This window comes from Gorilla gorilla, chromosome 9 (assembly GCF_029281585.2).
Source record: "Gorilla gorilla gorilla isolate KB3781 chromosome 9, NHGRI_mGorGor1-v2.1_pri, whole genome shotgun sequence".
Taxonomy (NCBI): domain Eukaryota; kingdom Metazoa; phylum Chordata; class Mammalia; order Primates; family Hominidae; genus Gorilla; species Gorilla gorilla.
The window spans coordinates 73,144,183-73,171,476 of NC_073233.2; the positions used below are offsets into that span (position 1 = coordinate 73,144,183).

At 47.6% G+C, this 27,294-nt stretch overlaps 1 protein-coding gene across 1 annotated transcript in view; it reads left to right on the forward strand.

Annotated features, from left to right (window-relative positions):
* SLC22A20 (solute carrier family 22 member 20) overlaps positions 1-9,868 on the forward strand; it is a 30,385-nt gene extending 20,517 nt beyond the window's left edge. Inside the window, exons 7-10 of the mRNA XM_031015769.3 lie at positions 882-1,096; positions 4,148-4,256; positions 4,424-4,627; positions 8,635-9,868. Of these exons, the coding sequence (XP_030871629.2) occupies positions 882-1,096; positions 4,148-4,256; positions 4,424-4,627; positions 8,635-8,731 (625 nt within the window). The 3' untranslated portion in view covers positions 8,732-9,868. The remainder of the gene's footprint in view (positions 1-881; positions 1,097-4,147; positions 4,257-4,423; positions 4,628-8,634) is intronic.
* The last annotated feature ends 17,426 nt before the right edge of the window (positions 9,869-27,294 follow it).

Consider the following 27,294-nt stretch of genomic DNA (forward strand, 5'->3'; position numbering starts at 1 on the left):
AGTTTCATCTCCTGAAGGAATGGATTTTTTTGTTTGTTTGTTTGTTTTGTTTTGTTTGAGATGGAGTCTCCCTCTATTGCCCAGGCTGGAGTGCAGTGGCGCGATCTCGGCTCACTGCAACCTCCGCCTCCCAGGTTCAAGCAATTCTCTGCCTCAGCCTCCTAAGTAGCTGAGATTACAGGCGCCTGGCTAATTTTTGTATTTTTAGTAGAGACGGGGTTTCACCAACTTGGCCAGGCTGGTCTTGAACTCCTGACCTCATGATCCACCCGCCTTGGCCTCCCAAAGTGCTTCGATTACAGGCATGAGTCACCGCGCCCAGCCTAGGAGTGGAGTATTTACACACATTGTTTGGAGTTCTTCTTTAAGAAAGACTTATTTATGAAATCATTTATTTATATAGGCTCATGTGTAACCATGTAGTTTATACTTTGGGTTATAATTCAACAATGTTTTTCCTTTATTTAGTAGATACTACATTCTTTACCTTATTTCCCAAATTGCTCCAGCTTTGGCCATTGGGAGCTCTTCCACATTGGCTCCTGTGTCCTTTGACCTTCCTCCATCTTCTTCTCTTTTTATTTTTTAGCACTGCCTTAATTTCGGCGCTGAGGTGGGTACTGCAGAGAAAAGCAAACACACTCCAGAACCCATGCACTGGATCCAGGAGTGGGTGGTGGAAAGGGATGTGGAGGGAGGGGTCTGAGCTCTAATGCTAAAGATAGAGACTTAGGAGACCAGGAAGGGGTGTTTATGGAAAGTCAGGGAATTTTACCTACCCGAGGAGAGGAATCCTGTGTCATCCATCTTTGTGTCCCCTCCCCTGGGCTCATAACAGTGAACCATGGGGTGAACAAGGACCATTCCACTGCCTCTCCCAGGTTCTCCAACTCTGTGGCTTACTATGGCCTGGCCATGGACCTGCAGAAGTTTGGGCTCAGCTTATACCTGGTGCAGGCCCTGTTTGGAATCATCGACATCCCAGCCATGCTGGTGGCCACCGCCACCATGATTTACGTAGGCCGCCGGGCCACGGTGGCCTCCTTCCTCATCCTGGCCGGGCTCATGGTGAATGCCAACATGTTTGTGCCAGAAGGTGAGTCACCCACTTCTGCCCTTGCTGCACACCAAGAACTGGGAGCCTCTGGGGTCTGGTAGACAACAAATTTCACATGGCAGCAAGGCTGAAGGGTATGTCTCCGGATCTGAAAAGAAAGCAACTGTTAGGCTGGGCACAGTGGCTCACGCCTGTAATCCCAGCACTTTGGGAGGCCAAGGCGGGCGAATCACCTGAGGTTAGGAGTTCGAGACCAGCCTGGCCAACATGGTGAAACCCCATCTCTACTAAAAATACAAAAAAATTAGCTGGGTGTGGTGGTGTGCACCTGTAATCCCAGCTACTTGGGAGGCTGAGGCAGAAGAATCACTTGAACCCAGGAGACGGAGGCTGCAGTGAGCCAAGATCGTGCCACTGTACTCCAGCCTGGGAGACAGAGTGAGACTCAAAGAAAAAAAGAAAAGAAAAAGAAAGCGACTGTTGATTACTAGAGTTTGTATTAAGCACTTAGTGCCCAGTGGCAATTAGTGGCAGGTGGAGGTCTTGAGCCTTGGCCCTCAGAGCTTCTACTGTGTGGCCAGGGAGGTTAGACAGGTGCACCTAAGCAGCTGGAGAGCACAGGGGCTGGCTCGGCGTGGCCAGCAGTGCGTGTGACCCCCCGAAGTCTGAGCAGGAAGCATGTCCAAGGGTTGAGAAGTTAGGATTCAAACCTCAGCTGGACTGGCCCTGGAACAATGCTTTGCAAACCTGGCTAAAATGACCTTCTCCTGGAGCGGTTTGAAAACTCCCAGGGCCCAGGTGCTCCATGCCAGCGCCCTGGGAATCTCAAGGAGTGGAACTCAACCCTCAGTATTTTACAAACTGTCCAGTGAGTCCAGCAAGATGCCAGGGTTGAATAGCAGTGACGTAGAGCATGGGCCAAACCATGTGCCCATTGTGACTGCAGCCTGGGCCGTGGGCAGGTTGTCCAACTTCTCGGTGCCTTAGTTATTCACCTGTAAAATGGATAAATGTTATTATTGGTGTCTTGACCTATTTCATTCCAGTCTTTTTTCCTATTTATAGATTTGTATTCAGCATAGTTGAGATATTTTATATGTTTATACATACAAAAATATAAATAGGATACATACATATATATGTATATATGCGCATGTGTACGTATATATATATAGTGCCCTTATTTCATTATATGTTGAAACATACACATTCTTTTCCATGTTAGCACAAGTGTTTCGTGGACCTGATTTTTTTTTTTTTTTGAGATGAAGTCTCACTCGTCGCCCAGGCTGGAGTGCTGTGGTGCTCACTGCAACCTCTGCCTCCTAGGTTCAAGTGATTCCCCTGCCTTAGCCTGCAGAGTAGCTGGGATTAGAGACACGTGCCACCATGCCCAGCTAATTTTTGTATTTTTAGTAGAGATGGGGTTTCATCATTTTGGCCAGGGTGGTCTCAAACTCGTGACCTCAAGTGATCTGCCCACCTCGGCCTCCTAAAGTGCTGGGATTACAGGCATGAGCCACTGTGCCTGGCCTCATGGACCTGATTTTTTATTACTATATGATCCTTCCCTCCCTCCCTCCCTCCCTTCCTTCCTTCCTTCCTTCCTCCCTCCCTCCTTCCCTTCTTCGCTTCCTCCCTTCTGCCTTTCCTCCCTCCCTCCTTTTCTTCCTTCCTTTCTTTTTCTTTCTTTTCTTTCTTTTTTAAGACAGAGTCTCACTCTGTGGCTCAGGCTGGAGTACAGTGGCACAATCATGGCTCACTGCAGCCTCGACCTCCCAGGCTCAAGCAATCCTCCCACCTTAGCCTCCTGAGTAGCTGGGACTACAGGTGCATTCCACCACACCTGGCTAATTTTTTGTATTTTTGTGTAGAGACAGGGTTTTGCCATGTTGCCTAGGCTGGTCTCAAACTCCTGGGCTCAAGCAATCTGCCTGCCTTGGTCTCCCAAAGTGCTGGGGTTATAGACGAGATCCACTGCACCCAGCCTAGATAATATTTCATCTAGATTGATGTTTCTAACTCTGGCCTCACAATAGAATCTCTTGGGGACCTTTAAAAAATACCCAAATTTGAGCCCATCCCCAGTAGGTCTTGCTAGAGTGGATATTGAGTAAGACCCAGGTGTGAGTGTTTTATAAAATCTCCCCACCTGATTCCAATGTGCAGCCAGGGCTGCCACCCAGCCAGAGAAGGCACCATCATTTCCTTGACTGCTGTCCTAATGTTGGATGTTTGAATAGGGGTTTTGCTATTTATAAACAACAGCAGGAGAAGCATATTGAAAATGAGGACAATGGGCCGGGTGCGGTGGCTCATGCCTGTAATCCCAGTACTTTGGGGAAGCCAAGGCAGGTGGATCACCTGAGGTCAGGAGTTCGAGACCAGCCTGGCCAACATGGTGAAACCCTGTCTCTACTAAAAATACAAAAATTAGCTGGGCGCGGTGGTGCACACCTATAATCCCAGCTACTCAGGAGGCTGAGGCAGGAGAATTGCTTGAACCCAGGAGGCAGAGATTGCAGTGAGCCAAGATTGTGCCACTGCACTCCAGCCTCAGTGACAGAGAGACTCTATCCCCCCCCCCCCCCAAAAAAAAAAAAAAAAGAAAGAAAGAAAATGAAGGCAATGGCAAACATTTAATGGGCACTTTGTACCCCTGGCATCATGTCCAGCTTACGCCAACCCCATGAAGCAGGTGCTGCTATTTTCCTCATTTTACAGATGAGGACAGGGAGGTACAGAGTGGGTGAGAAACACTGACCTAGGTCAGCCAGCGGGGTGAGAGCTGCGATTTGAACCCAGGCCTGACTCTAAAGCACCTGCCTACCCAGCAGGACTTGGTGACAGATGCAAATAAGGGAGCAAGGAGGGAGAAGTCAGAGAAGGGCAGTCAGGGGACTCCTGGGTCCTAGGAACAGTTGGGAAGGGGAGGTGGTGGAAATCCTGGTTCTCCTCTGGATTCTGAGTGGGCTCTGCCTCTTCCCCCCACCTTGCCCTATCCTCTCCTGAGGCTCCACCCCTCTCCACTACACCCTGGGCCTCCCTCTCCTCCCCTCCTCCTCAGCTGCACCCTACTCCCCTGTCTAGGCATGCAGATCCTGCGCACAGCCCAGGCAGCGCTGGGCAAAGGCTGCCTGGCCAGCTCCTTCATCTGTGTGTACCTGTTTACCGGCGAGCTGTACCCCACGGAGATAAGGTGGGTGCATGGGGGGAGACACTGCAGGTTGAGACCTGTTGGGCTCACCGAGGCAGGACCCCTGGTCCCTCCTGCCCTGTCCTCTGACACTCAGGGTGTGGCCCTCTTGGGCCCCTAGGGGTGCAGGTTGCTGCACTAACCCATCCACATCCACACACCTCCCACAGGCAGATGGGGATGGGCTTTGCCTCTGTCCACGCCCGCCTTGGGGGCCTGGCGGCGCCCCTGGTTACCACACTTGGGGAATACAGCACCATCCTGCCACCCGTGAGCTTTGGGGCCACCGCAATCCTGGCTGGGCTGGCCATCTGCTTCCTGACCGAGACCCGCAACATGCCCCTGGTGGAGACCATCGCGGCCATGGAGAGGAGGTGAGGGGCCTCCAGCACCAAGAGGCCGAAAGTTACAGGAAATAACTGGGGGGCAAATGGGGTGCCCTCCCCACTCCTGCATATCGGAAACGTCCTGGCTGGATGCACCACAGCCGTGAGATGCCTCCCCCACCTCCATCTACACTGGCTTAGCTTTCCCCAAGAACAGACCCGATCACGAAGGTAGAAAAGAATAAACCGTGAACCAGGAAACACGTGGGTTGGAAGTGAGACGTGGCAGAGAAGTGGGGAGAGGAGAGCGGGGGAAACTGAAGCAAAGACAGGCTCCCATGGTTGCTGTGCAGGCTTCGAATTTGGTTCTGGGCTTCCTCACAACAGAAAGGGAGACCCCATTCATGGCTGCTCTTGGAAAGGAAAACGAATACCAGTCCCTCAGGAGAGTGAAGCTTTCCTTAGCATTTAGCACTAGGAGAGGCTTCTTTTCACTGCTTGGCCCCCCCTCCTCTTTTTTTTTTTAAGATCATCTTGGCTTCAAGTGTGGGTCTCATTAGAAAGGTCACTAAGGTGACAGCAATGTCCTGGACAATGTTTCTAAAACAAACTCAAGAGGGGACTTGATCTGGCTGCTGCTTGCAGCATTTCTCAGCAACAGTGGGCTCAGGGAAGACCCTTAGTTTGCGGGAATGGTGACAGGAACAGTAGCAGGGCCCGTCTGTAACCCTCTCTGAAGGTCAGCTTGATCCCAAAGGTGGACCCATCTGTACCCAGTGGCCTGTATAGGTGCTGTGTTTGCAACCCTGAAATAACTCCCATAAACATTCCATCTCTAACCTGAGCCACGGGCCAAGACTGCACTGCAAGAGATCAAGGATATATTCTTTGGCAAGTCCTATCATTTCTTTTCTTTTCTTTTTTTTTTTTTTTTTTGAGACGGAGTCTTACTCTGTCACCCAGGCTGGAGTGTGGTGGCGCGATCGTGACTCACTGCAACCTCCGCCTCCCGGGTTCAAGTGATTCTCCTGCCTCAGCCTCCCGAGTAGCAGGGATTACAGGCACCCGCCACTGAAGGGGTGGGTTGCCCCTCCACACCTGTGGGTGTTTCTCGTAAGGTGGAACGAGAGACTTAGGAAAGAAAAAGACACAGAGACAAAGTATAGAGAAAGAAATAAGGGGACCCGCGGAACCAGCGTTCAGCATATGGAGGATCCCGCCAGCCTCTGAGTTCCCTTAGTATTTATTGATCATTCGTGGGTGTTTCTCGAAGAGGGGGATGTGTCAGGGTCACAAGACAATTGTGGGGAGAGGGTCAGCAGACAAACACGTGAACAAAGGTCTTTGCATCATAGACAAGGTAAAGGATTAAGTGCTGTGCTTTTAGATATGCATACACATAAACATCTCAACGCTTTACAAGGCAGTATTGCTGCCCGCATGTCCCACCTCCAGTCCTAAGGCGGTTTTTCCCTATCTCAGTAGATGGAACATACAATCGGGTTTTATACCGAGACATTCCATTGCCCAGGGACGGGCAGGAGACAGATGCCTTCCTCTTGTCTCAACTGCAAGAGGCATGCCTTCCTCTTATACTAATCCTCCTCAGCACAGACCCTTTACGGGTGTCGGGCTGGGGGACGGTCAGGTCTTTCCCTTCCCACGAGGCCATATTTCAGACTATCACATGGGGAGAAACCTTGGACAATACCTGGCTTTCCTAGGCAGAGGTCCCTGCGGCCTTCCACAGTTTTTGTGTCCCTGGGTACTTGAGATTAGGGAGTGGTGATGACTCTTAAGCAGCGTGCTGCCTTCAAGCATCTGTTTAACAAAGCACATCTTGCACCGCCCTTAATCCATTTAACCCTGAGTTTGACACAGCACATGTTTCAGAGAGCAGGGGGTTGGCGGTAAGGTCACAGAATCTCAAGGCAGAAGAGTTTTTCTTAGTACATAACAAAATGGAGTCTCCCATGTCTACTTCTTTCTACACAGACACAGTGACAATCTGATCTCTCTTGCTTTTCCCCACACGCCACCATGCCCAGCTAATTTTTGTATTTTTAGTAGAGATGGGGTTTCACCATCTTGGCCAGGCTGGTCTTGAACTCCTGACCTTGTGATCCACCTGCCTCGGCCTCCCAAAGTGCTGGGATGACAGGCGTGAGCCACGGCGCCCAGCCCAAGTCCTATCATTTCTGCCTCCAGAATAGACTTAAATCTGTCATTCTCTCTCCAGCCCTGTGTCCATGGCCCTACATCAAGCCACCATTGTCTCTTGTCTGGACAACTACGAGAGCCTCATATCTTCCCCTGTCCCTGTCCACTTTATTCCCTGCAGGCCAAGTGGGGGAGGACAGTCTTCATCTGGGTGCTGAGCAGGGCTTGGAGAGGATGAGGGTATGGGAGGTGGAGTGTTAAAGTGCATGTATGGGCCAGGTGCAGTGGCTCACACCTGTAATCCCAGCACTTTGGGAGACTGAGGTGGGTGGATCACCTAAGGTCAGGAGTTTGAGACCAGCCTGGCCAACATGGCGAAACCCTGTCTCCATTAAAAATACAAAATTAGCCAGGTGTGGTGGTGGGTGCCTGTAATCCCAGCTACTTGGGAGGCTGAGGCAGGAGAATCGTTTGAATCCGGGAGGTGGAGGTTGCAGTGAGCCAAGATCGCACCACTGCACTCCAGCCTGGGCGACAGAGCAAGACTCCGTCTCAGTGGGGTTGGGGTGGGGAAGTGGGAAGATTAAGCCAATCGACTAAAATATTATAAATGGAAGAGTTAAAAAGCAAGGATAGAAACATTGATAAAACAGTATGAATGCTGGAAAAAATCCAAAAATGGAAACAGCTTAAAGTAGACAGGAGAAATGGGCAAGATATGAAACGATTAAAACAAGAGGATAACAGGCCAGGCGCGGTGGCTCACACCTATAATCCCAGCACTTTGGGAGGCAGAGGCAGGTGGATCATGAGGTCAGGAGTTCGAGACCAGCCTAGCCAACATAGTGAAACCCTGTCTCTACTAAAAATACAAAAATTAGCCGGGCATGGTGGCACGCCTGTAGTCCCAGCTACTCAGGAGGCTGAGGCAGGAGAATTGCTTGAACCCAGGAGGCAGAGGTTGCAGTGAGCCAAGATCGCACCACTGCACTCCAGCTTGGGCGACAGAGCAAGACTTTGTCTGAAAAAAAAAAAAGAGGATTAAAAAAACTAAGATAATTCTGTGGGAAAACAGTTATTAGTGTCCACAATACAAAAATAAAAATAAATGGAAGGAATTAGAACATAAATCATTTCAAAGACTAGAGGGTTCTTTTTTAAGGCGATAGGCCAGGCATGGTGGCTCATACCTGTAATCCCAGCACGTTGAGAGGTTGAGGCAGAAGGATTGCTTGAGCCCCGGAGTTCAAGACCAGCCTGGGCAACATAGCAAGACCCCCATTTCTACCCCCCCATCAAAAAAGGCAAAATTGGATCTTGTCAAATGATAGAAAGCCAGTGGGGTAGCCTCGGGCTATTTGGGGCTGAGGGGGCCTCAAAGTCCAGGCAAGCCCCCCACCACCCTCAACCTCCCCTGACTTCTTCAAGAGCCAACCAGGGCAGGGCAGGAGTGGCTCAGAGCCCCAATCTTTGTCCCTCCCTGCCTCGTGGGGTGGGAGAAGAAGGGTGCTAATAGTGCCCAGTCCCTGGGGGTGTCTGCTGGCCCCTGTTCTCTAGCCAAGTGACCTCGGGCACGTGTCCACCCTCTAGGTCCTCATCTGTAAGACTCTTTGTTGAACTTCTTGACCCTGCAGCTCTCCCAAGTCTGTTTCCAGACAGGCCAGCCTCTGCCAGCTTCAAGACCCCAGGGATAGAGCAAGGAGGGAGCTGGAGGGACAATAGGAGGGTGGCCACCAGGGTGCCCAAGAGAATCCAGAGGAGGGGCTGCTGCAGCATCCACCTCCCTTCTGGCTTCAGGAGGGTGGAGCTGCACCCTGTGCATATGGCACCACCCTCCCCGTGACATGCACACCACCTGCCCCTCACCACTGCCTTCTGCCTTTTCATTTCTACAGGGTCAAAGAAGGCTCTTCCAAGAAACATGTAGAAGAGAAGAGTGAAGAAATTTCTCTTCAGCAGCTGAGAGCATCTCCCCTCAAAGAAGCCATCTAAGCTGCCTGGAACCTGGTGCTTGCTAGCAGCACCTGAGCCGATGTCCAGACGGCCCCCTGGGGGCTTCTCCCGGGAGCCCCTGGGGACACTGGTGCTGAACTGGAGGAAAGGTCGCTGAAAACATCATGGCTCCTATAGACAGCCACCCACAAGCCAGGGCTGCTTGGAGGGAAACCCCACCAGAAACAGCCAATCTGTGTTACAAATGCATAGAAAGCCAGGAGAAGCCAGTCCCAGGGACCAAAGGAGAGACTGTTTTCCTTTCCCATCCCAAATCTGCCCCTTAAAATGTCTCTGTATTAGTCCATTCTTGCACTCCTATAAAGAACTACCTGAGACTGGGTCATTTACAAGGAAAAGAGGTTTAATTGACTCACAGTTCTGCAGATTGTACAGGAAGCATGGCTGGGAGGCCTCAGGAAACTTACAATCATTGCAGAAGGCAAAGAGGAAGCAAGCACGTCTTCACATGGCTGGCAAGAGAGAGAGAAAGTGAAGGGGAAGGTGCCGCACACTTTACAACAGCCAGATCTCATGAGAACTCTTTATCACGAGACAGCACTAGAGGGGTGGTGCCAAACCATTAGAAACCATCCGCAGTATCCAAGCACCTCGCACTAGGCCCCACCTCCAACACCGGCGATTACAATTCAACATGAGATTTGGGTGGGGACACAGAGCCAAATCATATCGCTGTTTATTCTTGTTCCACCTGAGAATGCTGTGTCTTTGCAGGGTTAGGGTGATATCTCTGCCAAAGGGTTGTCCCTGGAATAGCCCCACTTATCCTTGAGAAACGTGGAGAACTCATTCTATTCCACTCACCCGGAAAGAGTAAATACTCTTCTGCCTTATAGGATTAAAGCTCTTTCCCCCATGTGTGTGTGTCTTACCTCCTTGACAGGAAAATGTCTCCATAGCAGGCATTCTTGCCTACCTTTGTAGCTCCAGCAGCCCCTCATAGTGGCCTTGCAGAAGCTGCATGTTTAATAAATAGTTGATGAAGAAATGATCAAAACAGACTCCCGCAATAGATGGAGACCTTTGTGCGTTGTTTGCATTCCTAGCAATACCACTTTGCAGAACTAGGATATGGTTCTTTTCCCCAGAAGCCTTCTTCAGGTGTGTGCCACTATGATCAGCTATTTTTTTTATTTCATAGCAATAGGGTCTTGCTTTGTTGCCCTGGCTGGCTTTGAACTCTTGGCCTAAAGCAATCCTCTGGCCTCAGCTTCCCCAAATGCTGCGATTACAGAGAGGAGAAGGCCTAGTTTGGCACAGCATCCCGCTGGCCTCAGATCTATTTCCAGCCCAGGTGTTGGCCATGTATCCCTGATCTTAACCTTCACTGGAATTCAGTTTAGATTTATAAGGGATTCGAATCTTGGCCCATTGGGTTGTCTTGGCCAAATTTTCTTGTCTGATCCCTTCTTCCTGGAGTTACCAGATAATCCAACAAGATCAATTCTCAGTCCCCTACAGCCCAAAGAAAGGCACAATATAGGGAAGAAACAAGACTATCACAGTCTGGGCAGGAAGCATGGCAGCTTGCCGTTTTGCCAAGATTAGTCTTCCAACAGCTTGGAGCAGAGGTGGAATGCGACTCCCCCAAGGACTTGTCCCAAGGCCCTGTTATTGATGCATTGAAGCCTCAGCTCCTCCCCAGGGATTTAACCTCTTTTTGAACATGTCAGGGAACACCTGTGTGATCCGCTACATGAGCTTTTCCATTCGAGTTGTTCTCCACCCACAGCCCTCAGCAAATCAGTGATTTCAATAGGCAGAGGGCTGCTGTGCCTGGCCATGCTTTGAGATTCACCTTGGGGGTTACCTCTTCCAGGCAGCTTTCACTGACCACACCTGCCTGCCTCTGCACGCTGCTCCACTCCCCCGCACCACCCCCATCCCCCCCACCCCAGCCTGCTGCCCCGTGCCCTCTATTGCAATCTCCTTATTGCACTTTCCCATTGTGTTGTGATGGGTCCATTTACATGCTGATCTCTCCAGTGGCTCCTCAAAGGCAAAGTTAAATCATCTTTTCCTGACCTGGCCTGCACATGGCAGGTGCTCAGTTCATGTTGCCAGAGTGAATGACTTTTTTTTTTTTTTTTTTGAAATGAAGTCTCACTCTATCACCCAGGCTGGAGGTCAATGGCGTGATCTCAGCTCACTGCAACCTCTGCCTGCTGGGTTGAAGCGATTCTCCTGCCTCAGCCTCCTGAGTAGCTAGGATTACAGACGTCCACCACCAAGCCCAGCTAATTTTTGTATTTTTAGTAGAGACGGGGTTTCACCATGTTGGTCAGACTGGTCTGGAGCTCCTGACCTCAGGTGATCCACCTGCCTTGGCCTCCCAAAGTGTTGAGATTACAGGCTTGAGCCACAGCACCTGGCCGTGAATGACTATTATTTTATTTATTTATTTTTGAGACAGGGTCTCACTACGTCACCCAGGGTAGAGTTGCAGTGGTATGATCTTGGCTCACTGCAGCCTCGACTTCCCTGGCTCAAGCAATTATCCCGCCTCAGTCTCCCAAGTAGCTAGGACTACAGGTGTCTGCCAGCATGCCCGGCTAATTTTTAAAGTTTTTGTAGAGACAGGGTCTTGCTCTTTTGTCCAGGCTGGTCTCAAACTCCTGGACTCAAGTAATCCTTTTGCCTTGGCCTCCCAAAGTGCTGGGATTACAGGCATGAGCCACCACACCCAGCCTTTATTTTTATTTTTGAAGAAAATTTAGAATAATGGTTCTCAATCTTGGAATCACCTGTGAGCTTTTAAAAAAAAATACCAGGCCGGGCGTGGTGGCTCACACCTGTAATCCCAGCACTTTGGGAGGCTAAGGCAGGCAGATAACGAGGTCAAAAACTTGAGACCATCCTGGCCAACATGGTGAAAACCTGTCTCTACCAAAAATACAAAAATTAGCTGGGCATGGTGGCACACACCTGTAGACCCAGCTACTCGGGAGGCTGAGGCAGGATAATCACTTGAATCCAGGAGGCGGAGGTTGCAGTGAGCCAAGATTGCTCTACTGCACTCCAGCAGCCTGGCGACAGAGTGAGACTCCGTCTCAAAAAACAAAAAACAAAAAAACCAGTGCTAGAGCCCACTCCAATCCAGCAGATAAGGTTAATTATAACAAGACTGTGACCTCATAGTTAATGAGTTACTTACCATGGAGTTAGTAAGCTAATTTGATTTCCCTGGACACAGACAATACATACTTTTAAGTGAACAAACTAGATTTTCTTTCTTTTTCTTTTTATTTCTTTCTTTTTTTTTTTTTTTTGAGACTGGGTTTCGCTCTTGTTGCCCAGGCTGGAGTGCAATGGTGTGATCTCGGCTCATCACAACCTCTGCCTCCCAGATTCAAGCAATTCTCCTGCCTCAGCCTCCTGAGTAGCTGGGATTACAGGCATGTGCCACCACGTCCAGCTAATTTTTTATTTTTAGTAGAGATGGGGTTTCTCCACATTGGTCAGGCTGGTCTCGAACTCTGGACCTCAAGTGATCCACCCGCCTTGGCCTCCCAAAGTGCCGGGATTACAGGCGTGAGCCACCACACCCGGCCACAAACTAGATTTTCTTAAAGAAATATTCTGACCATGAAGTTTCCTATGACAAGTATAAATGATCTTGAGGTTACAGGTTGCAGGCCACGGAATCAAACCATAAAGCCTTTGACTACTGTTGTCCTTAGCCAAAAACACTGGCCAGGAACTATTAAATAAAAATGAGTGCCCAATGATGACATATAGACTGGACTGTTTAAATAGGATTCCACATGCCTGGCACCTTTTATAATAATCTTTATGGTAACCGGCAAATCACCTCCAGACTTCTTTACTTTTCCATCTGGAAACACTGAATAGTCAGTATATTTTATTTTCAAAATCTATGATAACAAGGTCAGGCACAGTGGCTCACGCCTGTAATCCCAGCACTTTGGGAGGCCGAGGTGGGAGGATCTCTTGAGACCAGGAGTTAGAGACCAGCCTAGGCAACATCAGAAGACTCCATCTCTGCTAAAAAAAATTTAGCTGGGCATGGTAGTGTGTGCCTGTAGTCCCTGCTACTTGGGAGCCCTAGGTGGGAGGATCACCCGAGCCCAGGGAGGTTGAGGCTGCAGTGAGCTACGATGGTTCCAGGCTGGGTGACAGAGTGAGACTTTGTCTCAAAAAAAAAAAAAAAAAAAATATATATATATATATATATGTATGTATATGTATATATGAATGACAACCTTCTTACTGAAATCTCTATACATTTCCAAGTATTATTAGGCCATGTGGCTATGTGGCTGCAAGGAGACGGCTCAAGGTCAAGGTGCCGGGAGGATTCAGGATACCAGTGATTGCCTGGGCCTGGTTCACAGGCAGATCAGCTAAATGAAAGACTGAAGGTGTCCTGGGCCATTGCTGCTGTGCAGCCCTCAAGGAAGTTGCTGACAACTGTGTGTGGAAAAGAGAACTCTGCTTAATCTGGGCTGTGGTGTTGCCCCAGAAAACAGCAGCCAGAATGCACCTTGTTACATCGTCACCCACCCATGACCACACTGGTCAGACCTGTGCAGCCAGGCAGCAGGTATGTTCAAAAGATGGACTTTAGCCTTTAAAGTTTAGCTCTAAATGCAGGTGTCTCCCCGGAGGAATGCCCCCCACCAACTTAAATAATTGTTTGATTACGAGATTGGGGAGGAGCAAGGAGGCCGAGACTGTCTGGATGAGACCAAAGCACATAACTCACCCTTCTCCCTCTTCTGCTTTCTTTCCATGCCTACTCTGGGAAAACAGGCTACTGGACTTTCAAGTAGCAAAGAAGAGAGTGAGTGCTGAGGACGGGGAGTTCTAACCTCATGCTTCTTTTGCAGCCACTCTGGTTGCTGGATTTGGGTAATTATGGAGACCAATGATAATGATCATGAACATGAGGTGACAGCTCCCAATGTGGACCTGGCATGGCCCACAGTCAGGCAGCAGATGTTTTAGAATAGTACAAGGTGAAGCCGGGCATGGTGGCTCACACCTGTCATCTCAGCACTTTGGGAGGCCGAGGTGGGCAGATCACCTGAGGTCAGGAGCTCAAGACCAGCCGGGCCAACATGGTGAAACCCCGTCTCTACTAAAAATACAAAAATTAGCTGGGCATGGTGGTAGGCACCTGTAATCCCAGCTACTCAGGAGGCTGACGCCTGAGAACCGCTTATATCTGGGAGGCAGAGGTTGCAGTGAACTGAGATCGTGCCACTGCACTCCAGCCTGGGCGATAGAGCGAGACTCAGTCTCAGAAAAAAGAAAAGAAAAGAGCGAGACTCAGTCTCAGAAAAAAGAAAAGAAAAGAGCGAGACTCAGTCTCAGAAAAAAGAAAAGAAAGGAAAAGAAAATAAAAAAGAAAAGAAATGAAACAAGGTGTATAAGGAGAAACTGCCTGGCCTCCTAGGCACAAGTCTGGGCAAATGGTATGGGGAAGACCTGGCAGAGATTAGAAAAAGGGTGAAGCCATCGCTGCAGGAACTTGTCATGGGGACCCTGGGGCTGTGGAGGGAGAACGGGAGCCACAGCTGGAGGGAAGGAAACTGGGAGGTCAGGTGGAGACAGGGACCACTGAGCTCTTTCAGCTCCTGTCCATAGGATGTTCAGCCAGTTCAACCCAGACTGCCACTGCCACCTCAACTTGAGCACTGACCAATGAAGAATCTTAATCAGAAATTTCCCAACATGCCGGACGTGGCTCACGCCTCTAATCGCAGCACTTTGGGAGGCGGAGGCAGGCAGATTGCTTGAGCCCAGGAGTTCAAGACTAGCCCGGGCAACAAGGTGAAATCCCGTCTCTACTAAAAATACAAAAACTAGCCATGTATGGTGACACATACCTGTAGTCCAGCTACTTGAGAGGCTGAGGTGGGAGGATCACCTGAGCCCAGGAAGGCCAAGGCTGCAGCGAGCTGTGATCCAGCCTGGCTGACAGAGCGAGACTACATCTCAAAAAAATAAATAAATGAGCTGGGCTCAGTGGCTCACATCTGTAATCCCAGCACTTTGGGAGGACAAGGCAGGCAGATCACCTGAGGTTAGGAGTTCAAGACCAACCTAGCCAACATGGTGAAACCCCCATCTCTACTAAAAATACAAAAATTAGCCGGACATGGTGGCACACACCTGTAGTTCCAGCTACTCGGGAGGCTGAGGCAGGAGAATCGCTTAAATCCGGGAGGCAGAGGTTGCAGTGAGCCGAGATTGTGCCACTGCACTCCAGCCTGGGTGACAGAGCAAGACTCTGTCTTAAATAAATAAATAAATAAATAAATAAATAAATAAATAAATAAAAGAAACTTCTCAACAGCTACTGGCTCCGCCAGGAAGGAACAGCCTGCACTTAACACAATGGAACAAGATTCACTTTCTGAGCTGGTTTGATTCCTTTTGTTTCATCCCGTTATTTTTGGATGGTTTTGTGTGTTTTTCACGGACTGATTGTTCAGAATGCACCAACACAAGTGGCCATGGACAATCACGTTGCCCTGGACTTCCTTGGAGTCAGCCGAGGTGGGGTATGTGTGGTGGCCAGCACCTCTTGCCTCACAATTTGCTTAATGGCATATTTTGATGGCTTGGCTCTGGCTGGGACCCTGGCTGTGTAGGCCTGGTCAGCCTGCTGGCAGTCACAGTTAACGGCCACACTCATCTCATGTTCTCTAAAGAAAATAAAATGGTTGGTTGGGTGCAGTGGTTCACGCCTGTAATCCCAGCACTTTGGGAGGCTGAGGAGGGCGGATCACCTGAGGTCAGGAGTTCGAGACCAGCCTGGCCAACATGGCGAAACCCCATCTCTACTAAAAATACAAAAATTAGCCAGGCATGGTGGCGGGCACCTGTAGTCCCAGCTACCCGGGAGGCTGAGGCAGGAGAATTGCTGGAACCTGGGGGGCGGAGGCTGCAGTGAGCAGAGATTGTGCCACTGCACTCCAGCCTGGGTGACAGAGCAAGACTCTATCTCAAAAAATAAAATAAAATAAAATAAAATAAAATAAAATAAAATAAAATAAAATAAAATGTTTTGGGGCCAGGCATGGTGGCTGACACCTGTAATCTCAGCACTTTGGGAGGCTGAGGCCAGCAGATAGCTTGAGCTCAGGAGTTCGAGGCCAGCCTGGGCAACATGGTGAAACCCTGTCTCTAATTCAAAAAGAAAAAAATGATTTTGAGGCCAGGCAGTGGCTCACACTTGTAATCCCAGTGCTTTGGGAGGCAGAGGCGGGTGGATCACTTGAGTTCACGGGTTCGAGACCAGCCTGAGCAATATGGTGAAACCATGTTTCTACAAAAAAATACAAAAAATTTTAAATAATTGTTTAATTATGGTATTGCTGGGTGCAGTGGCTCACGCTTGTAATCCCAGCACTTTGGGAGGCCAAGGCAGGCAGATCACTTGAGGTCAGCAGTTCGAGACCAGCCTGACCAATGTGGTGAAATCCCATCTCTACTAAAAAAACAAAAATTAGCTGGGCATGGTGGCGCACACCTGTAATCCCAGCTACTTGGGAGGCTGAGGCACAAGAATTGCTTGAACCTGGGAGGCAGAGGTTGCAATGAGCTGAGATCATGCCACTGCACTCCAGCCTAGGCAACAGAGAAAGACCCTATCTCCAAAAAAAAATTATATATATATATATATATGGTGGTGGCATGTGTCTGTAGTCCCAGCTACTTGGGAAGCTGAAGCAGGAGGATCACTTGAGCCTGGGAGGCAGAGTGCAAACAACTACAGTATCTGATGTGGCAGCTATACCTCTGAGAGTCCTTAGCTGGATACATGAAAGGCCAGAGACCAGCCAGGTGTGGGGGCTCACGCCTGTAATCCTAGCACTTTGGGAGGCCAAGGCAGGTGAATCACCTGAGGTCAGGAGTTCGAGATCAGCCTGGCCAACATGGTGAAACCCCGTCTCTACTAAAAATACAAAAATTAGCCAGATGTGGTGGTGCATGCCTGTAATCCCAGCTACTCGGGAGGCTGAGGCAGGAAAATCGCTTGAACCTGGGAGGTGGAGGTTGCAGTGAGCCGAGATGGCGCCACTGCACTCCACCCTGAACAACAGAGTGAGACTCCATCCCAAAGAAAGAGAGAGAGAGAGAGAAAGAAAGAGAAAGAAAGAAAGAAAGAAAGAAAGAAAGAAAGAAAGAAAGAAAGAAAGAAAGAAAGAAAGAAAAGAAAAGAAAAAGAGCGGCCAGAGACCAAAATACTTAGGCCAGGTGGCAAAGGCTTCAGCTGCAGCTCATCTGAGTCTTGGCAGGGCACCTTGCGATCATCCAGAGGGTCAAAGGCCTATAGGAGTTACTACCAGGCCACCTCCCATTGGCCTCCCCGTCTCCCCCTGGAGGCTGTCATGAGACGGTTCTGCATCACCTCCAGGTTCTGTGAGATCTGAGGCTCTGCGCCCTGCCCTCCTCTGAATACAGCTGCAGAAGATAAAATTACTCAGCTGCATCTGGAACAGGCTCCTCAGCTACGGGGCATCGCCCAACTCCCCTTGTAGTCACAAGCCCCTTCTCTTTCAGGGTCTTCCTTTTTGGCATAGAGGACAAGGACCGCAGGGGCTGGCACCTTAGGCTTGTCCTCGTTTTCACTGTCTATGTAGAGAATAAACCCTGAATCTAAAAGTGGTTCATCGTGCCTTTACAGGTCAAATCAATCAGGACTTGGCCTCTGCCTGGCCTCGTTGGATGTGAGCTTGACAGTGGCCTATTGCTCCACCTCTCATCTTAACTAAGGCTGAATCAGAGAATTTGGGATAGAATTTTTGGCTGTCACACAGGTCTAATAATGCCCCTGAGCTTGGGAGAGACAACTGATTTATGGAACCTCAATAAATATTGGTGACTGGCTTTGAAATTAAGACGCAGGGATTATATCTGGAAGGCTTCCATTTAAATGGGTCACATGAAAGGTTTACTCCCTGAAGGAATATATACATATATATTCCTTCTATATAGGAATCTATATAGAAGGATTCCATATAGGAATCTATATAGAAGGATTCCATATAGGAATCTATATAGAAGGATTCCATATAGGAATCTATATAGAAGGATTCCATATAGGAATCTATATAGAAGGATTCCATATAGGAATCTATATAGAAGGATTCCATATAGGAATCTATATAGAAGGATTCCATATAGGAATCTATATAGAAGGATTCCATATAGGAATCTATATAGAAGGATTCCATATAGGAATCTATATAGAAGGATTCCATATAGGAATCTACATAGGAATCTATATATATGTGTGTGTATATATATAGATATATAGATATACATATATACACACACATATATATATAGAGAGAGAGAGAGACAGAGAGAGACAGACAGAGTTTTGCTCTTGTCACCCAGGCTGGAGTGCAATGACATGATCTCGGCTCACTGCAACCTCCGCCTCTCAGGTTCAAGCGATTCTCCTGCCTCCAACTCCTGAGTAGCTGGGATTACAGGCACCTGCCACCACACCCAGCTAATTTTTGTATTTTTAGTGGAGATGGGATTTCAACATGTTGGCTAGGCTGGTCTCGAACCCCTGACCTCAGATGATCCACCTGCCTCAGCTTCCCAAAGTGCTGGGATGACAGGTGTGAGCCACCGCGCCCGGCTGGAATATTTATATATTGAGGACACCTTGTTTCCTGATGGAGAGCCAACAAGATGTAAGTTACCAGTGTGCTGGACAAATACCTAGAAGCTCTTTCCCAACAATCCTCTAGAAGAATGAGGCCAGGGAGTACATTTCTTTGACCACAAGGGCGTGTGTGGAGAAGCCTCGGTGATCAGTAGCAGTGAGACAGTAGGATCGGGTTTTTGGAGTTGCTCCACAGCAGCGGCACAGGAAACTTCCAGATCATCCAGACTGCACTCACGCTATTCCCTGCGTGCCTGCTCACCTGCCACAACTTCCTGCAGAACTTCACAGCCATACCCCAGAACATCACTGCCGGACAGGTGATAACTGGACCAATAGATCTCCTGTCCGAGCCGTGTCAGGGATAGGGACCTGCTGGGGGTCTTCATTCTGCTGAGCAAGGACCCAAAGCCTGAGCAATGCTTGAGGGTCTCTGAGCCCCAGTGGCAGATCTTAAACCACAGCAGCTCCTCCTCTTTGGGCCTGGGCACTGAGGCCCGTCTGGATATATGACCAGAGCACCGTGGCCTCCTCCAGCATCACTGAGCAGGGGCAAAGCTACAGCGGAGTGCTGAACCTTCGAATCACCTTTTAAACTTTCTTTTAATCAAGATATAACCGGCCGGGCGCAGTGGCTCATGCCTGTAATCCCAGCACTTTGGGAGGCCAAGGTGGGCAGATCACCTGAGGTCGGGAGTTCGAGACCAGCCTGGCCAACATGGAGAAACCCCGTCTCTACTAAAAATACAAAATTAGCCGGGCATGGTGGCGCATGCCTGTACTCCCAGCTACTAGGGAGGCTAAGGCAGGAGAATCGCTTGAACCTGGGAGGCAGAGGTTGTGGTGAGCTGAGATCACGCCATTGCACTCCAGCCTGGGCAACAAGAGTGAAACTCTGTCTCAAAAAAAAAAAAAAAAAAAAAAGAGATATAACCTTTTCCATTAAATGTAAATTTAAGTACAGCTGGATAACTTTTATATTTTGTTTTGCCTATGTTTGAATTTCATATAAACAAAACCATATAGAATGTATTCCTTAGGCCGGGCACGGTGGCTGGGTGACAGGGTGAGACTCCGCCTCAAAAAAAAAAGAATGTATTCTTTTTTTTTTTTTTTAGACAGAGTCTTGCTCTGTCACCCAGGCTGGAGTGCAGTGGTGCAATCTCGGCTCACTGCAAACTCCACCTCTTGGGTTCAAGCGATTCTCCTGCCTCAGCCTCCTGAGTTGCTGTGATTACAGGCACCCGCCACCATGCCCAGCTAATTTTTGTATTTTTAGTAGACATGGGTTTTCGCCATGTTGGCCAGGCTGGTCTTGAACTCCTGACCTCAGGTGATCTGCCCGCCTCGGCCTCCCAAAGTTCTGGGATTACAGGCGTGAGCCACCGTGCCTGGCCCAAGCTTTGTTTTTTAAATCTTGCCTCCCACTATGCAGAAAGCCTCAGTTTCAGATAACAGCACGGGGGGATTTTGGGAGGAAGAAAATTTGAATAACAACAATATTGATGTTGGCAAGGATGTGGAGAAAAGGAAACTCTTTTTTTTTTTTTGAGACAGAGTCTCCCTCTGTTGCCCAGGCTGGAGTGCAGTGGCGCAACCTTGGCTCACTGCAATCTCTGCCTCCTGGGTTCAAGTGATTCTCCTGCCTCAGCCTCCTGAGTAGCTGGGATTACAGGCGCGTGCCACCACGCCGGCTAATTTTTGTATTTTTAGTAGAGATGGGGTTTCACCATGTTGGCCAGGCTGGTCTTGAACTCCTGACCTCAAGTGATCCACCAGCCTCAGATTCCCAAAGTGCAGGGATTACAGGTGTGAGCCATCATGCCAGGCCAAAAAGGGAACTCTTATACACTATTGGGGGATTGTAAATTAGTACAACTTCTATGGAAGACAATACAAGGGTTTCTCAACGAACTAAAAATAGAACTAACGTGCTCCAGCAATTTCACTATTGAGTGTCTACCCAAAGCAATCATTACATCAAAAAGGTACCTGCACCAGTACATTTACCACAGCACTATTCACAGGAGCAAAGACAAGGAATCAACCTAAGTGTCCATCAACAGATGATTGGATAAAGAAAATGTGGTACATATACACCATGGAATACTATTGGGTCATAAAAAAGAATGAAATCATGTATTTTGCAGTCACATGGATGGAACTGGAGGACATTCATGGATGGAACTGGAGGACATTAAGTAAAACAAGTCAGACACAGAAAGACAAATACCGCACATTCTCAATTCTAAGAGGGAGCTAAATAATATGTACACATGGACGTAGAGTGTGGAATGGTAGAGAACTGAGACTCAGAAGGGTGAGTGGGGGTGAATGGGGGTAGGCGATCAGATTACTGAATGGATACAATGTGTGTTATTTAGGTGACGGATACCCTAAAAGTCCTGACTTCACCACTACACAATCTATGCATGTAACAAAATTACACTCACACCCCATAAATTTATACACATGAAATAAATAAATAGTGTAAAAGACAGTCCTGGAGAAACTCAGACCAGACCCTGAGGACCATGCTACACTGCCGCCACCTGGTGGCAATATACCTACAGTGTAGGGCGGTGCCTCCCAAAATTCCCAAATTCCCGCCTTCTGGAGAGCATCAAAAATAAATAAAACATGTACTCACACTACTGAACTGTACACTTACAAACGGTTAAGATCATACATGTTATGTCATGTGTTTTTACCACAATTAAAACACAGATGACTAGGCGCGGTGGCTCACGCCTGTAATCCCAGCACTTTAGGAGGCCGAGGCAGGTGAATCGCCTGAGATCAGAGGTTCGAAACCAGCCTGGCCAACATGGTGAAACCCTGTTTCTACTAAAAATACAAAATTAGCCAGGCATGGTGGTGCATGCCTGTAATCCCAGCTACTTGGGAGGTTGAGGCAGGAGAATTGCTTGAACCTCAGAGGCGGAGGTTGCAGTGAGCCAAGATCGCGCCACTGTACTCCAGCCTGGGCAATAAGAGCGAAACTCTGTCCCAAACAAACAAACAGACTAACAAAAAACAAACCACATAAATAAGAGTGTAAAATAAATGAAATAAAAGTATAAAATAGGCTGGGCATGGTGGCTCACGCCTGTAATCCCAGCACTTTGAGAGGCTGAGGCGGGTGGATCACTTGAGCCCAGGAGCTCAAGACCAGCCTGGGCAACATGATGAAACCCCATCTCTACTGTAAAACCCCATCTCTACAAAACAAACAAACAAACCAAAACCAAAAATTAACCGGGTCATGGTGGTGTGTACCTGAAGTCCCAGCTACTTGGGAGGCTATGGTGGGATGATCACGTAAGCCCAGGGAGGTCGAGGCTGCAGTGAGTCATGATCAAGCCACTGCACTCCAGCTTGGGCAACAGAACAAGACTCTGCCTGAAACAAAACAAAACAAAACCTAAAACTCCTCTTTGGCATCCTTGGTGTGTGTGTGTAACTATATGCATAATATATATTATTATTTATATATGTTATATATTCTATAAAATCTTATATATGTCACATACTATACATACTTCTGCTATCTGACTCAATTCTCTCAAAGCCACCCTTCATCCTTTTGCAGTTTCCAAACATATAAATTATCAGAGTTAAAATCATGTTCCATCTCATTTCCACTCTGTGCTCACTCCAGGTGGGCTACAATACATGTGACCATCCACTCTGTGTGTGCTAACAACAGTGTACAACTGGACCCTGGCATTAACCTCTTCTATCATTTCACACTAATATGAGATCCATGAGGTCCCCATTTGCAATCGGAGTCCAGAAAATCAGCTACAGGAGCTGGTTGTAAATTTCACTCCATTGTTGCCTGTGTGCTCCCCACAACAGTTTCTGTAAACCTACCCAGATGCAATATAAAGGAACTAACTGGTCCACAGTTACTTTCTGTTACTTACAGCTTCGTGACCTCCAGCGAATCACCTCTCTTTTATTGTTGACAATAAAAGACAGTGAATCACCTGTCTTTTATTGTTGAGTTGTAAGAATTCTTGTTTTTGTTTTTTTGAGATGGAGTCTTGCTCTGTCACCCAGGCTGGAGTGCAGTGGCGCCATCTCGGCTCACTGCAAGCTCCGCCTCCCGGGTTCATGCCATTCTCCTGCCTTAGCCTCCCGAGTAGCTGGGACTACAGGCGCCCGCCACCACACCCGGCTAATTTTTTGTATTTTTAGTAGAGACGGGGTTTCACCATGTTAGCCAGGATGGTCTCAATCGCCTAACTTCGTGATCCGCCCGCCTCGGCCTCCCAAAGTGCTGGGATTACCGGTGTGAGCCACCGCACCCGGGTGAGTTGTAAGAATTCTTTATATGTTCTGGATACTAGACACTTCTCAAATATATGATTTGCAAATATTTTCTCCCATTCCGTGGATTGTCTTCTCACTTTCTTGATAGTAATCTTTGATGCACAAAACTTTTTAATACATTATCTTTTAAAAGAAAGTAAATGTTTATTATGATTAAAGTGACACATTTTCTTTCTTTATTTCCTTTTCTTTCTTTTTTTTTTTTTTTGAGATAGAGTCTTGCTGTGTCACCCAGGCCAGAGCGCAATGGTGCAATCTTGGCTTACTGCAACCTCCACCTCCCAGGTTCAAGCGATTCTCCCCAGCCTCAGCCTCCTGAGTAGCTGGGATTACAGGCGACTGCCACTGCGTCCGGCTAATTTTTGTATTTTTAGTAGAGACGAGATTTCACCATGTTGACAAGACTTGTCTCAAACTCCTGACCTTGTGATTTACCCACCTCGGCCTCCCAAAGTGCTGGGATTACAGGCATGAACCACCGCGCCTGGCCTGACACATTTTCTTACACCCATTAGTTAAAGGAGAAAATCATTCCCTTGTGGTGTTGGGTACAATTCAGCAGTCATTCCTAATAAACTCTCTAAGTAAAATAGAACTAGATAAAAAAACAACACCCTGACTATACTATGCATTCCTTTTTTTTTGGTTTTTTTTTTTGAGACAGAGTTTCACTCTGTTGCCCAGGCTAGAGTGCAGTGGTATGATCTCAGCTCACTGCAACCTCCGCCTCCTGGGCTCAAGGAATTCTCCTGCCTCAGCCACTTGCCTCAGCCTCCCAAGTAGCTGAGACTACAGGCGCCTGCCACCAGACCCTGCTAATTTTTGTATTTTTAGTAGAGACAGGGTTTTGCCATGTCGGCCAAGCTGCTCTTGAACTCCTGACCTCAGGTGATCTGCCCACCTTGGCCTCCCAAAGTGCTAGGATTACAGGTGTGAGCCATTCTTTTTTTTTTTTTTTGAGATGGAGTTTTCGCTCTTGCTGCCCAGGCTGGAGTCCAATGGTGCAATCTCAGCTCACTGCAACCTCCGCCTCCCAGTTTCAAGCGATTCTCCTGCCTCAGCCTCTCAAGTAGCTGGGATTACAGGCGCCTGCCACCACGCCCGGCTAATTTTTTGTATTTTTTAGCAGAGACGGGGTTTCACCATGTTGGCCAGGCTGGTCTTGAACTGCTGACCTCGTGATCCACTTGCCTCAACCTCCCAAAGTGCAGATTATGCATTCTTAACACAACCCAATAACACCCATCACACCGAAGGAGGCCATGCTGAAGCCAGTGCCATCAGCAACAGGAAGAAGGCAAGGATGCCTACTGTGATTCAACAACGATTCCAAGGTTTGGTTCAATGCACCAAGACAGGAAAATAAAATGATTAGTATCAAAATTTGAGAAGAAGGGAAAAATATTTTTTATTAGAAAATGTTATTATAATCTAGGAAATCTGAGACTCTCCTAAAACATTAATATTATTAAGAGAATTTGGTCAAAGTGACTGGTTGCAAGAAATATGTCCAAGGCTGGGAGTTGTGGCTCACACCTACAATCTCAGCACTTTGGGAGGCTGAGGCAAGTGGATTGTTTGCGGCTAGCAGTTCCAGATCCGTCTGGGCAACATGGTGAAACCCTGAATCTACAAAAAATTCAAAAATTAGCCGGGCATAGTGGCGTACACCTATAGTTCCAGCTACCTGGGAGGCTGAGGTGGAAGGCTTGAGTGACTGTAATCACACCACTGCACTCCAGCCTGGTCAACAGAGTGAGATCTTGTCTAAAAAAAAAAAAAAAAAAAAAAAAAGTACAATCCAAAAGCCAGTAACTTTCCTTTAACTGGCAATGACAAAACAGAAAACAATGCAGGAGAAACGTTACATTCATAAAAGCAACAGAAGATATTGTGTCAATAAATTGAACAAAAACAGGGTCTATATGGGAAAAACTATAAAATTGGATTGATAGACAAAGGCAAAAAGCCTAAAAAAATGAAGAGATATACCAGGATCCTGTTAGGAATGCTTATTCATTTCTCCTAAATATATAAAAATATTTAAGTCCTTCCTATCAGAATGGAGGGGGATAGGATATACAGTATAAAATGACTTTAAAAGTTTAAAATGGTTTCCTAAAAACTAGGCCAGGCACAGTGACTCACACCTGTAATCCCAGCACTTTGGGAGGCCAAGGCAAGAGGATTGCTTGAGCCCAGGAGTTCCAGACAAGCCTGGGCAACACAGCAAGACCTTGTCTCTATTAAAAAACAAAAATATTAGCCAGGTGTGCGTGGTGGTGTAATCCCAGCACTTTGGGAGGCCGAGACTGGTGGATCACCTGAGGTCAGGAGCTTGAGACCAGCCTGGCCAACATGGTGAAACCCCATCCCTACTAAAAATACAAAACTAGCTGGGTGTGGTGATGGGCGCTTGCAGTCCCAGCTACTCGGGAGGCTGAGGCATGATAATCGCTTGAATCTGGGAGGTGGAGGTTGCAGTGAGCCGAGATCGCTCCACTGCACTCCAGCCTGGGCAACAGAGTGAGACACTGTCTCAAAAACAAAAACAAAAACAAAAACAAAAAAACAGCCAGGTGTGGTGGTGCGTGCCTGTAGTCCCCGCTACTTAGGAGACTGAGGTGGGGGGATGGCTTGAACCCAGGAGATTGAGGCTGCAGGGAGCTTGATCACACCACTGTATTCCAGCCTGGGCAACAAAGCAAGATCCTGTCCCCCCCCCCAAAAAAATAGTAAAATGCTTCAACAGTTTTGGGAAGTTACTATAAAGCTACCTGGGGCAAACACTACTAAGTGCTTACCTAGTATTAACTCCTTTCTTAGTAACAAAATTTGTATATTGATGGGGTAGCAATGTGTTTCCTCAATAATATTACAGTATAACTTTTAAACCTATAAGGAGGCTTTCCCAGCCTCCTTTAAAGGTATGGCTATGTGGCTAAAGTATAAGCAAAAGTGGTTGGGAAGGACTTCTAGAAAGACTCCTCTTCAAAAATGGATAGACAACGGTTTGCAAAAGTCATTTTTTTGTTTCTTTTTTCCCTTTTCATTTCATTTCTCTTTTCACTCTCTTTTCTTGTTTTATGTTCTTAAAATTTTATTTGCCCTTTCTTCTTCCTACTTTCTGCTACCTGGAATGGAATGTGAATCTGATGGCTGGAATTCCAGAAGCCATCTTGGACTATGAGGTGACTGTAAGGACGGAGATTAATTCAAGGACAGTGGAGCGGAACGATGGAGGCCTGATGAACGTGAAGCCACCATTTTAGCCCTGGGCTACCTATCTCTGAAATTATTTTATCTGACAAGAGAAATACACTTCTGTTTTGTCTCAGCTACTATTGTTTTAGGACTTGGCTATGTCACAGATCTAAAACCCACTTGATTTACTCCTGCAATCAAAATATTATATTGACACAGAAAAGACAACAAATAAATCAGTGGAATAAAACAGAAAATCCAGAAACAGATTCAAGTGTTTATGGGGACTTGATACATGAAAGATCACAATTCAAGTCAGTTGAAGAATGTTTTATTTACTAAGTATAACTGCTGACATGCTGGCTGTTTGTCAGGAATAAAACAAAGCTAAATCCTTCCTCACATCACAAATAAGATTAGTTCTAGGTGGATTAGCGAACTAAAGGCAAAACGTAAGTAAAATTAATAAAACAAAAATTGGAAGAATATTTGCATAAGCTTAGGTCGAGGAGACCTTATTAAACAAAGCAGGAAACCTAAAACCCATACAGGAAAAGAATTGCACAGTGTTGTGTGGTAGAAAAAAAAATGCACAAAGTTAAAAGACAGGTTGGGAAAAATACGTATGTAACACATTTGATATCCATTGGTTATTGCTGATGGTGGGAAACTGCAAACATTTTCCGAAAAGAGCCACATTTGATATCCATTGGTTATTGCTGATGGTGGGAAACTGCAAACATTTTCCGAAAAGAGCCAGATAGTAAATATTTGAGGCTTAAGGGTGTGAACCCTAAAAGAGGTTCATGATGGATCCGGAGTGGCTAACTAGGCCTAAATTCAAAATACAGCCAAGCAGCCATTGGCTGACTAGAGGTCACATATACTTCGGTTTTTGTTTGCTTTTTTTTTTTTTTTTAGGCGGAGTCTTGCTCTGTTGCCCAGGCTGTAGTGCAGTGGCACAATCTCGACTTACTGCAAGCTCTGCCTCCCGGGTTCACGCCGTTCTCCTGCCTCAGCCTCCCAAGTAGCTGGGACTACAGGTGCTCGCCACCATGCTAGGCTAATTTCTTTTTTTTTTTCTTTTTTTCTTTTTTTTTAGTAGAGACGGGGTTTCACCGTGTTAGCCAGGATGGTCTCGCTCTCCTGACCTCGTGATCCTCCCGCCTCGACCTCCCAAAGTGCTGGGATTACAGGCGTGAGCCACCGCACCCGGCCTTTGTTTGCTTTTTGAGACACGATCTTGCTCTGTCGCCCAGGCTGGAGTGCAGTGAGGCGATCATGACTCACTTCAGCCTCGACCTCCCAAACTCAAGCGCTCCTCCAGCCTCAGCCCCCAGAGTGG